An 11,997-nucleotide genomic window follows, 5' to 3' on the forward strand; every position below is an offset into this window, starting at 1 on the left:
GAAATTTCATGTAGACCAGGGGTGGCAAACTCCAGTCCTCAAGGGCCACATACAAGTCAAGTTTTCAGGATATCCCTGCTTCAGCACAGGTGGCTCAATCAGTGCCCAGTTGAAGACTGAGCCATCTCTGCTGAAGCAGGGAAATCCTTAACAACTGACCTGTTGGTGGCCCTTGAGGACTGGAGTTGGCAAGCAGTCAACGACTGCGCCACCTGTGCTGAAGCAGGGATATCCATAATACTTGGCCTATTGGTGGCCCTTGCAAACTGGAGTTGGCAACCCGTGCTGCAGACTGACACAATGTAGTAGAAATGTGTATACAGAAGCTGCACACAGAATTGTTCCAAACGTGGTATGTTACCACATAACATACGCACACGTTTGGGGATACCCCCCCCCATACGCATACCCCCCCCCCCCACCAGGAGGCACCCGAGAAAAAGTAGTCTCTCCGACCAAAAACGTGTGCGCATTATGGGTAATATGCCGCTATGGGAACAATGCCGTGCGCAGCATCTTTCTAGACATTTCTACCGACCTTTTTGGGCACTGAGGAGCCGGACCCGGTCCAGGAACCAGTACCGTGTCCAAAGAGGAGGGGCACCCAGAGCATCGCGTTTTCTAAGCCCTTATATCTCGTCCTGCAGAGCAGATGCCGTAATGTGCAATATTGATCACGCGTGTGGACAGTGTTATATATGTGTATATGCCGTTCCTCATTAGGCCCATAATATTCGCTAACCCCCAGGCACCCGCAGAAGAATAAACTTAGACGCAGCACTGGTTCTAAACCCTGTAGCCATTATGAGCCAATGTAGAAATACCTCTGTATTTCTATCATTGCTAATATATGGAGTGGGGCTTCACTTTGATCTTGCACCACAGGGCACTTCCTAGTTTCTGATGTAGACGGTCTCAGACTGGTACAGCCCGTTACACACGGATATGCTCACACATCCCAACTGGTCATGTCCCGGTGCCTCTCATATACCAAGACAATACCAACTACAGTTTAACGCTAGTTACTACAGAGCTGGTGTGTATCATGCTGAAGTCCATCACCCCCCTCTGCTTTCCCCAACAACATCGCAATCACTTTACTTACTAAACATTAGAGGATATGTAGTGTATCTTGGAACAGTTCTTGTCAGCTACGATCATCCCTTCAGTTGCTCTTGTGTCAGCACCAAGTATAATTCCATCCTGGGACACAAAGACAACACAAAAAGGCGACGTGAAGGCGTCAGACCTGGGAAAAGACCCGCACCGTGCACACCTCCCAATCACTTCTGCACAACCGTTTCTTTAGCTGCAATTCTAATATCAGATTTGGGAGGACAACAGCTGAGCCCCTAAAACTGTGTTAAATACCCTGCACTGGTGTAATCTGCTACGTTACCTTTTGGACCATTAATTATAATGCGTCTTAAAAGGAAGTAACCCTTTGTAGCCTAATAACTGTACATGTGTGCACAAATACACTTAACCCCTTCGTGCTTGACACTGATGACAATGCGCAGAGAGGAGATGGGACAGCTTCAATTAGTGATCAATGTTTGTATTCTGAGGGGGAGAAAACATTTTGTGTGAGCCCCCTGTAATGTGTAAACAGAGGGATTCTCAGCTCCAGTCCTCAAGACTCCCAAAAAGGTCAGGTGTTCAGGATATCCCAGCTTCAGCACAGGAGGCTCAATCAGTGGCTCAGTCGAAGACTCCCCCCCACCCCCCCTACCTTATCGCCCTCTACCAGCTCAGGGATACATTGTGGGAAAGCTACAAAGTAACTGGCACTACCAAGGATCTCAATCACTACAGATGCCTGCGGAACGTGCACAAGGCAAACAAGGTATGCAAAAGCACAATATTACTCTGACAATCTCCTCCAGAATACATCAAACCCAGCTAACTTCTGGAAGCTTATCAACAATATATTCCAGCCTTCTAACCATCAACAACCAAGTAATATCACTAAGGGGGATATTACTCTGACAAACCCCACTGACATTGCAAATGCATTTAATGATTACTTTGTGGGGTGTGCCATTAACTTATTAGCGAAACGCAGCCCAAACCACAAATCTGAATCTCATCCTGGGAGTACAGACATAGCCCCACCCCCTCCCAACACTGCCCACAATTTTCAATTTGGCCCAGTATCTGAAGAGATTACACAAGCGCTCCTCAAACTAAAACTAAGCAGCCAATGTGGACCTGACTTACTACAATCTAGGTTCCTACGACTTGGTGCCCCAGCCATTGCCAAACCAATTGCTTCTATAGTCAACTCTATCCTGTCTGCAGGCCATATCCCTAAGACATGGAAAACTGCCAGAGTTGTCCCAATCTTCAAAAGTGGAGACAAAAACACTGTCTCAAACTACAGACCAATCTCACTTCTCCCAATTCTATCCAAAGTCATGGAAAAATGTGTCCACTCCCAATTAAGCGATTTCTATACCAAGACAAATTTCCCTAGCCAATTCCAATCTTGCTTTCGCCCCAAACACTCTACCGTAACTACCCTGCTAAAAGTTTGCAATGAAATCCAGTGTGGAATGGGGACAACTCACTGGTGCAGTATTCCTAGATTTTGCAAAGGCTTTTGACACAGTTGATCATGCTATCCTGCTTAACAAACTCCAGAGCTCTGGAATAGGGAAGCATGCTTTAAACTGGTTTCAGTCCTACCTATCAGGAAGATCCCAACATGTGTCCATCTCAGGCTCTAACTCCAACCCCCTGGATATCACCTGTGGTGTCCCGCAAGGCTCTGTTCTGGGGCCCCTACTCTTCTCAGTGTTCATTAATAATCTTCCCACAGCTTGTAAGGAAGCCTCAATACACATGTATGCAGACGACACAATCCTATAAGCACACAGCCAAAGCCTCTCTGACCTTCATCACATACTTCAGTCTGACTTTTTGAGACTCGAAAACTGGATTCCCCAAAACAAACTGTTTTTAAACACTGACAAGACTGTAACAATGGTATATGGGACCAAGACTAAATTTGTAAAGCTTCCAGTGACTGAGCTCCTGATTAGAACCAACGCTAACACCACCCTAACCCCTGTCACTAGTTTTAAATACCTGGGCTTATGGTTTGACTCCCACTTAACATTCGGGATGCACATTGATACCCTGACAACCAAGACCTATGCCAAACTAGGGGTACTTTACAGGAACAAATCCTCCCTAAGTCTCCTGGTCAGAAAGCGTATCGCACAGCAGATGCTAATGCCAATGTTTGACTATGGGGACATAGTATACGGCTCGGCACCTCAAACCCACCTTAGCAAACTTGACACACTCTACAATTCAATTTGTCGTTTTGTTCTCCAATGCAACTACAACACACACCACTGCGAAATGCTCAAAGAACTAGATTGGTCATCACTAGAGTCTAGGCGCAAAGTTCACCTTTCCTGTCTTGCCTTTAAATTCTTAATGGGCAAGCTACCCAGCTATCTGAACAAGCTCCTCACCCCTACCACATGCAGCACCTATCACCTGAGATCAGACTCCAAAAGACTGTTCATGGTCCCAAGGCTCAACAAAGTATCCGGCCGTTCCTCCTTCTCCTACCGCGCACCCCAAAACTGGAACAACCTACCAGAGACTCTCATATCCACCACCAGCTTAAGTTCTTTCAAATCTAAGGCTGTCTCACACTTTAATCTGGTCTGTAACTGTTTCATACGCCCATCTTATACTATATTAGTGAAAGCACTGTATGTTTGCCTGCCTGCCTGCATGCATGCCTGCCTGCTGGATGTCCGGTGTCCCTAGCGGCAATCTCATTGGTCCCTTGGCCCGCCCGCCCCCGCACACCTCTCATTGGCCTCACACACTCACACCACCCCCTTGGCCCGCCCCCCACACCTCTCATTGGCCTGAGGCGGAGTGACGGGCCAAAGGTCCAAAAAAATAAATAAAACACACACACACACACACACACACACACACACACACACACACACACACACACACACACACACACACACACACACACACACACACACACCTCTCTCCCCTCTCCAAATCACCTTTTCCCCCTCCCCAGCGGCATCACCTCTTCCCCCTCCCCAGCGGCATCACCTCTTCCCCCTCCCCAGCGGCATCACCTCTTCCCCCTCCCCAGCGGCATCACCTCTTCCCCCTCCCCAGCGGCATCACCTCTTCCCCCTCCCCAGCGGCATCACCTCTTCCCCCTCCCCAGCGGCATCACCTCTTCCCCCTCCCCAGCGGCATCACCTCTTCCCCCTCCCCAGCGGCATCACCTCTTCCCCCTCCCCAGCGGCATCACCTCTTCCCCCTCCCCAGCGGCATCACCTCTTCCCCCTCCCCAGCGGCATCACCTCTTCCCCCTCCCCAGCGGCATCACCTCTTCCCCCTCCCCAGCGGCATCACCTCTTCCCCCTCCCCAGCGGCATCACCTCTCCCCCTCCCCAGCGGCATCACCTCTCCCCCCTCACCGCTCCAAATCACCTCTCCCCCTCACCGCTCCAAATCACCTCTCCCCGCTCCAAATCACCTCTCCCCGCTCCAAATCACATCTCCCCCCTCCCCGCTCCAAATCACCTCGCTTCCCGCAGCTGCCACGCGGCGCGTAAGATGGCGGACCCCCTTCCTCCCTCGCGGCGCCGAGTCAGACGGTGGCGGCGCCCGGAAGTACAGGTAGGTGTCGCTCCCCACCTCCGGCGCCAAACGGAACTGAGAAAGGGCGCATCAACTGAGGTGTGTGTGTGTGTGTGTGTGTGTGTGTGTGTGTCACTGTCCACTGCCCCCCCCTCCTATCCACTGCGTCCCCCCTCCTGTCCACTGCGTCCCCCCTCCTGTCCACTGCGTCCCCCCTCCTGTCCCCCCTCCTGTCCACTGCCCCCCCCCTCCTGTCCACTGCCCCCCCCTCCTGTCCACTGCCCCCCCCCCCTCCTGTCCACTGCCCCCCCCCTCCTGTCCACTGCCCCCCCCCTCCTGTCCACTGCCCCCCCCCCTCCTGTCCACTGCCCCCCCCCTCCTGTCCACTGCCCCCCCCCCTCCTGTCCACTGCCCCCCCCCCCTCCTGTCCACTGCGTCCCCCCTCCTGTCCACTGCCCCCCCCTCCTGTCCACTGCCCCCCCCCCTCCTGTCCACTGCCCCCCCCCTCCTGTCCACTGCCCCCTCCCTCCTGTCCACTGCCCCCTCCCTCCTGTCCACTGCCCCCTCCCTCCTGTCCACTGCCCCCTCCCTCCTGTCCACTGCCCCCCCCCTCCTGTCCACTGCCCCCCCCTCCTGTCCACTGCCCCCCCCCCTCCTGTCCACTGCCCCCCCCCCCTCCTGTCCACTGCCCCCCCTCTCCTGTCCACTGCAGGAAATGCAGGGGGAGGAATCCATGCCTTTGAGGCGCCCCCCCCTCCCTTTGACGCCCCCCCCCCTCCCTTTGACGCCCCCCCCCCTCCCTTTGACGCCCCCCCCTCCCTTTGACACCCCCCCCTCCCTTTGACGCCCCCCCCCCTCCCTTTGACGCCCCCCCCCCCTCCCTTTGACGCCCCCCCCTGCCTTTGACGCCCCCCCCTGCCTTTGACGCCCCGCGCGCACACACTGACTGACTGCCGCACGCACGCACACACTGACTGACGCGCACACAAAGCCTGACTGACGCACGCACACACTGACTGAGGCACACACTGACTGTGTGTGCGTCAGTCAGTCTGTGTGTGTTTGTGTTTCTGCCTCAGACTCACTGACGCGCGAGCAAACACACAGTGACTGACGCACACACGCTACATGAAGCTGTAAAGGAGGGAGGGGGGGGGACTGGATTGATGTGAATGGGGGACAAACAGAGAGAGGGGGGAGGAGAGAGAGGAACGGGAACATTACATCCCGGGCAACGCCGGGTCTCTCAGCTAGTAATATATATTTTCTTTAACTGTGCACGCAATGTCTTGTATATAATGTATACCCTGCTCATTTATGTATCTGTATTTGTAACCATGTATTATTTGTTTTAACTCTGTGCCCAGGACATACTTGAAAACGAGAGGTAACTCTCAATGCATCACTTCCTGGTAAAATATTTTATAAATAAAATAAAATAAATAACCCCCAACCCCTGTGCTGAAGCAGGGATATTCTGAAAAGCTGACCTGTTGAGGTGGTCTTGAGTACCTGAGTTGAGAACCCAAATTAATCTATTGAGTGCTAAAGGGGCCAGGGACATTTTGTTTTGCACTTAAGAGGTTAAGGTGCTGAGTCGCGGCTCATACCTTGAACACAATGCCAGCAATGGTGGTGCCGGTTTTGCGAGCCGCAGGTAGCATGTGTCCCTTCTGAGTGAACTCTTTCTCCACAAGCGCATTTCTATAAAGGAAGCAGGAGAATACAAAGTAATGAACATTGAGCCACTTATTGATACTTTGGCACGTGCAGCAGCACTGACCTCCCCCCCAACCGGAGCCCAGTGGACTCTCTCCCCCCGCTCCCCCCCAACCGGAGTCCAGTGACTCTCTCCCCCCCCCCTCCCTCCTCTACCGGAGCCCAATGACTCTCCCCCCGCACCCTCCTATCGGAGCCCAGTGACTATCCCCCCCGCTCCCTCCTACCGGAGTCAAGTGACTACCCCCCCCCCCCCCCCGCTCCCTTCTCTACAGGAGCCCAGTGACTACCCCCCCCCCCCGCTCCCTCCTCTGCAGGAGCCCAGTGACAACCCCCCCCCCCGCTCCCTCCTCTACAGGAGCCCAGTGACTCTCCCCCCCCACTCCCTCCTACAGGAGCCCAGTGACTCTCTCCCCCCGCTCCCCCCCAACCGGAGTCCAGTGACTCTCTCCCCCCCCCCCCTCCCTCCTCTACCGGAGCCCAATGACTCTCTCCCCCCTCTCCCTCTACAGGAGCCCAATGACTCTCCCCCCCGCACCCTCCTATCGGAGCCCAGTGACTATCCCCCCCGCTCCCTCCTACCGGAGTCAAGTGACTACCCCCCCCCCCCGCTCCCTTCTCTACAGGAGCCCAGTGACTACCCCCCCCCCCCCCCCCGCTCCCTCCTCTGCAGGAGCCCAGTGACTACCCCCCCCCCCGCTCCCTCCTCTACAGGAGCCCAGTGACTCTCCCCCCCCACTCCCTCCTACAGGAGCCCAGTGACTCTCTCCCCCCGCTCCCCCCCAACCGGAGTCCAGTGACTCTCTCCCTCCCCCCCCCCCGCTCCCTTCTACCGGAGCCCAGTGACTCTCTCCCCCCGCTCCCTCCTATCGGAGCCCAGTGAATCTCTCCCCCCGCTTCCTCCTACCGGAGCCCAGTGACTCTCTCCCCCCGCTTCCTCCTACCGGAGGCCAGTGACTCTCCCCCCCCCCCCCCCCCGCTCCCTCCTACCGGAGCCCAGTGACTCTACCCCCCCCCCCGCTCGTTTCTACCGGAGCCCAGTGACTCTCCCCCCCGCTCCCTCCTACCGGAGCCCAGTGACTCTCTCCCCCCGCTTCCTCCTACCGGAGCCCAGTGACTCTCTCCCCCCCGCTCCCTCCTACAGGAGCCCAGTGACTCTCCCCCCCCGCTCCGTCCTACCGGAGCCCAGTGACTCTCTCCCCCTGTGTGACAGCAGATAAAAGGCCTGTGTCTCCTCTCCCCCTCAGACCCGAGTCCCGCTGCTGCCCCCGGTCTCCCACCTCCTGCAGTTTCCGAAGCTGAAGCCGCCGGTGGGAGCAGATCGCACAGTCACGTCCGCCATCTTTCCTGAGGTGAGCAGCAAACTACCGGCGCGTGGGAGGCGCGAGCTGGGAGAGCTTCCGGTGCGAGGGAGGCGCGAGCTGGGAGAGCTTCCGGTGCGAGGGAGGCGCGAGCTGGGAGAGCTTCCGGTGCGAGGGAGGGGGAGCAGTGTGTCTGTCGAGCACAGATTGTCAGTGCACCTACCGTATACCCTGTATATGCGGGCACATCCTGTATGCCCTGTATATGCGGGCACGTCCCGTATATGCGGGCACCTCACGTATAGGCCGTATATGCGGGCACCTACCGTATACGCCGTATATGCGGGCACCTACCGTATACGCCGTATATGCGGGCACCTACCGTATATGCGGGCACCTACCGTATACGCCGTATATGCGGGCACCTACCGTACCCTGTATATGCGGGCACCTACCATATACCCTGTATATACGGGCGCCAACCGTATTGGCCGTATATGTGGGCACCTACCGTATACCTTGTATATGCGGGCACCTCCTGTATACCTTGTATATGCGGGCACCTACCGTATACCCTGTATATGCGGGCACCTACCGTATACCCTGTATATGCGGACACATACCGTATACGCCATATATGCGGGCACCTATCATATACCATGTATATGCAGACACCTACCGTATATATTAACGGATTGATCAGAAAGATCAAGAAAAGACCCTCCAAAGATGCACTCTATGATAATAGTGTACTGATATGTGACTTAGGCCTCGGCCATGGTTACTCCTGGCGGGTGGAGGCGCGCTGAGGGAAAGCGGGTGCTTTCCCTGGCCTTAAGCCACTCTCATTGCGGCTGTAGGGGCTCAGTGCCGAGCGGAAGCGCGCCTCCGCCCGCAAGCACTATCCATGGACGCGGCCTTATTCAGCCAGCTTATGTTCTCTCTAGAGTAGGGTCCGTTTTAAAATCACAAAACAATTTTATTACATCCAAAAAATTATGTGACGTGAAAAAAATATATATAAAAATCTTAAAATCCCCGTAACGGAGCAGTTGAAATTCTTTTTGGTATAGAGATATTTTGACCATATAGGTTTTAGCTCAATTTCTACTTCGACATCCAAATAGGTAATACATCCAATTGTATATAATTGTTAACTGTTTGTGACACTAGGTATATGACTCCTTGTCTATAGTTATTAGTCCATATAATTAGACCATAAATATTAAATTTTGACACAAATAGACTGTTTTCACAGTCACAATATGTTAACACTTAAATTAGTGTCTTGCTTGTGTGTCTGAATATGTGGTAAGTATAAAGACATATATAGTACCCAGTGTCTCGGCAGATTATGTAAAGATTCTGCCGCAATAGGTCAGGATAGTAAATCAAATACATATAAGCCTTATAGCAATAATTAGCGTCTCCCATATAAAGATTCTTGCCTATAAGTGATATAACATTGTTTTCATAGATGGATATTCATCTGTGGCTCTTAATATATTCGGAGCACATTTAATCACAGTGTAGACATCCACATTTATATTGTGTTGTAATTCCCCAGTAAGAAATTGTGATTCTGCCTCGGCGGGTCAGAATAAACCGTGGCTGTTTATGCACTGTATTAGTCACTTGTTCTCTCTTAATCTCTCGGTAGTTTATACACGCACTTCGTCACAGTAGTTTTAGGCCTGGGACATAGTAGTGTGAGCCTTGCTGAGCCATGCTGAGCCGCGCTCACGCTCGGCACTGAGCCCCCGCAGCCGCAATGAGAGCGGCTTTATCAGGGGCTCGCGCACGCTTCCGCACGCCTGCAGAAGCATGTGTCTTAACAAAAGTTACGTTTCTGTGCGTGCCGGAGTGCAGGGCCGGTCACATGAGCGGTTCGCCCAATGAGGGCGAACCAGCTCCGTGACGTAACTGGCCCGCCCCCAGACACGCCCACGGATGGCGCGCGCTCTGTGCTTTCCCTGAGCCTCAGCGCGCCTCCGCACAGGCAAAGTGTCTATGCCCGAGGCCTTAGTAAAGACAAGTGGTGAATACACACAGTAAATAGCATCTCAAATCAGTGTCTCGAGAGATACCATAGTAGGCTCTAACGATGTTTCTGGTTCACCCATAAAATGCTCTACTGTCAGATTCTATGCAAGACACTTACAAGGCGTATAGCTATGTGTCTGAATCTAAAGTATCTATTGAGTGCATGCTATAGGGGAACGCAATTAAAACAAACAGTTAAACAAGTCTGCCTCGGTGGGTCAGAATATTCAAAGCTTCATGGTACAAACCGTGTTTCCGGGTATTGGTGTCGCTCTCCGATTACGTCACGACGCACGTTTCACGAGATCAACTCGCTTCTTCAGGTGGGGAGGAGTTGCTTCGGTACCAATATGAATGCAGTCAGCGGGAGGTATCCTCTGTGGTGTTTCAAGCACTTACGACCTGCCGCATGGTTTCGTTCTGCTGGGCCCCATCTCACGGTTATCTCTCTCCCTCGTACCATGCGTTCTCAACCTGCTGTGCTGGGCACTTGTCCAGCACTCTCTCAAAGCGTCCTCCGAACTCCTTCAGGGTCAGGCAGGAACTGATCTCAACTGGTATGGTTGTCCCCTCTTAATAGCTCCTCTCTCTCTCTGTCCCTCCTCCTTCACCAGCCTTCTTACTGGCTTGCTACATTCACATGTCCTGTAGAGAGGAACCTGCTAGGGGGCCGTCAGCCTGTGTTGCTTGTAGACACAGGGTTACATCCTCACCCTGCTGAAATGTTGATGCCCCCATCTAACAGACCTAGAAATTTTTCACACATATTCTAAACTAACAAATGCTAATTCTCTATTTACACAGTATCACGGATACCTGGGAACCAACACGCAAACAGTTCTTACATATTGCATTATTATTACACCACACCGTCCCACGGCATTAACATCTAATGTCATTGGTACCACCCATTTAGCCACGCTGACTATAGGTATTTCGGTTGACATTCCTGGGGAATCATAGGTCATCCTCATGGGAGGCGTGGTCTCCCTTTTGGGCGTGGTGAATATACCTGAGGTGTGACTTCTGCTTCCCCTTGCCTTTCAGTAACCTCAATAGGGGTATGGGTGGATCACTTGCTGCAGGCTCTACACAGGATGGCTGATCGTAAATGTCTATCTCTGATGCATGTTCAAACTCATCCTCAGACTCTAGGGGAGGCAATGGGGCAAATTCTTCTGCTTCGGGATCTGTGAGGTTCGGGCGCAGGCTCTGCCCCAGTGATGTCAGCATCAGGTGCAGCCTCCGCCCCGAGTTTGATTCAGACCTTGCTGCAGCTGGTGAGACCCCGCCCAGCAACGAATCAGGGCTCCGATTGTAGTATCAGCTTCTGCCATGCAGCCGTTTAGCTATTGGCTGTTCATCCTTTATAGGCTCAGCGTTTGCCTCTGCAAATTGGCTGAGCATAACAGTTTGTTACTTGTGACGTTGTGCTGGTCACAAGCAATCTGTTGTACCTTGTCCTGTCTTGCTTTGCTGTGCCTTGTTTTGCCTTGCAGTTTCACCTGAACCTTGACCATGGACCTTTACCAACTACCCTTCATTCTCCTATCCTCGACCTCGGCTTGGATATCTACTACTCTACCTTCTACTACCCTCAACCTCGGCTTAGTGACCTCTACTACCCTCCAGTCTCCTACCTTTGACCACGGCAAGTATACCTACTACCCTACTTCTCCAAACCCTAACCCGGCAACACAACAACAAACCAGCACACCGGACATGGCCTCTCAGCTTCTGGTCGGTGTTTACTAATCCCCACCTTGGCCTCGCAGTCCCGTCCTGTTTGTGGCATCCCGTGAGTCTCGCTACCATCGGCACGCTTCTTGCTTACCTCAGTCCGCTATCGGGTGCTCCGCTTCTCCCGCCTCCTGCGGCGCGTCTGGGGCACGCGCGTGTCACGTGCGAGTATTAATACAGACTCCTCTGGTCCCGCCTCTGGGTTGGCCCATGTGGGGACGTCATCGGCACATCACGTATGCACGGGACGCGTGCAGGTACCGCATCACCAGCCTCCGTCTGTAAGCCATCCCACACCTGTCTCCTGCACCTCGTCAACAAATCTCAGCAGGTGCTCCTGACGCGTCCCCTCTCGCCTTGTCCTCATTGGACCCAGTATGCCTTATATGCTCAGCCGTTTCTCTGGTTCATCGGCTGAGCATAAACCTTCCTACGAGCGAAGTGTTCACTGCTGTCTTGCCTCCACAGTCTTGTCGTGCTTCCTGATCCTTGCTCCTGACCTTAGCTTTGCCGCCGGACTCCGCTCTTCTCTTTTCCTTACCTCGGCTACGTACGA

The 11,997-nt window shown here is 53.4% G+C and overlaps 1 protein-coding gene across 1 annotated transcript in view; it reads right to left on the bottom strand.

The window, feature by feature from the left end:
* Positions 1-7,794, bottom strand: part of PSMB7 (proteasome 20S subunit beta 7) — a 48,828-nt gene extending 41,034 nt beyond the window's left edge. Inside the window, exons 1-4 of the mRNA XM_075579484.1 lie at positions 7,638-7,794; positions 6,249-6,342; positions 1,106-1,203; positions 868-920 (exon numbers count right to left, since the gene is read on the bottom strand). Of these exons, the coding sequence (XP_075435599.1) occupies positions 868-920; positions 1,106-1,203; positions 6,249-6,342; positions 7,638-7,699 (307 nt within the window). The 5' untranslated portion in view covers positions 7,700-7,794. The remainder of the gene's footprint in view (positions 1-867; positions 921-1,105; positions 1,204-6,248; positions 6,343-7,637) is intronic.
* Positions 7,795-11,997: the final 4,203 nt, after the last annotated feature.

Source organism: Ascaphus truei, chromosome 21, assembly GCF_040206685.1.
Source record: "Ascaphus truei isolate aAscTru1 chromosome 21, aAscTru1.hap1, whole genome shotgun sequence".
NCBI classification, from domain to species: domain Eukaryota; kingdom Metazoa; phylum Chordata; class Amphibia; order Anura; family Ascaphidae; genus Ascaphus; species Ascaphus truei.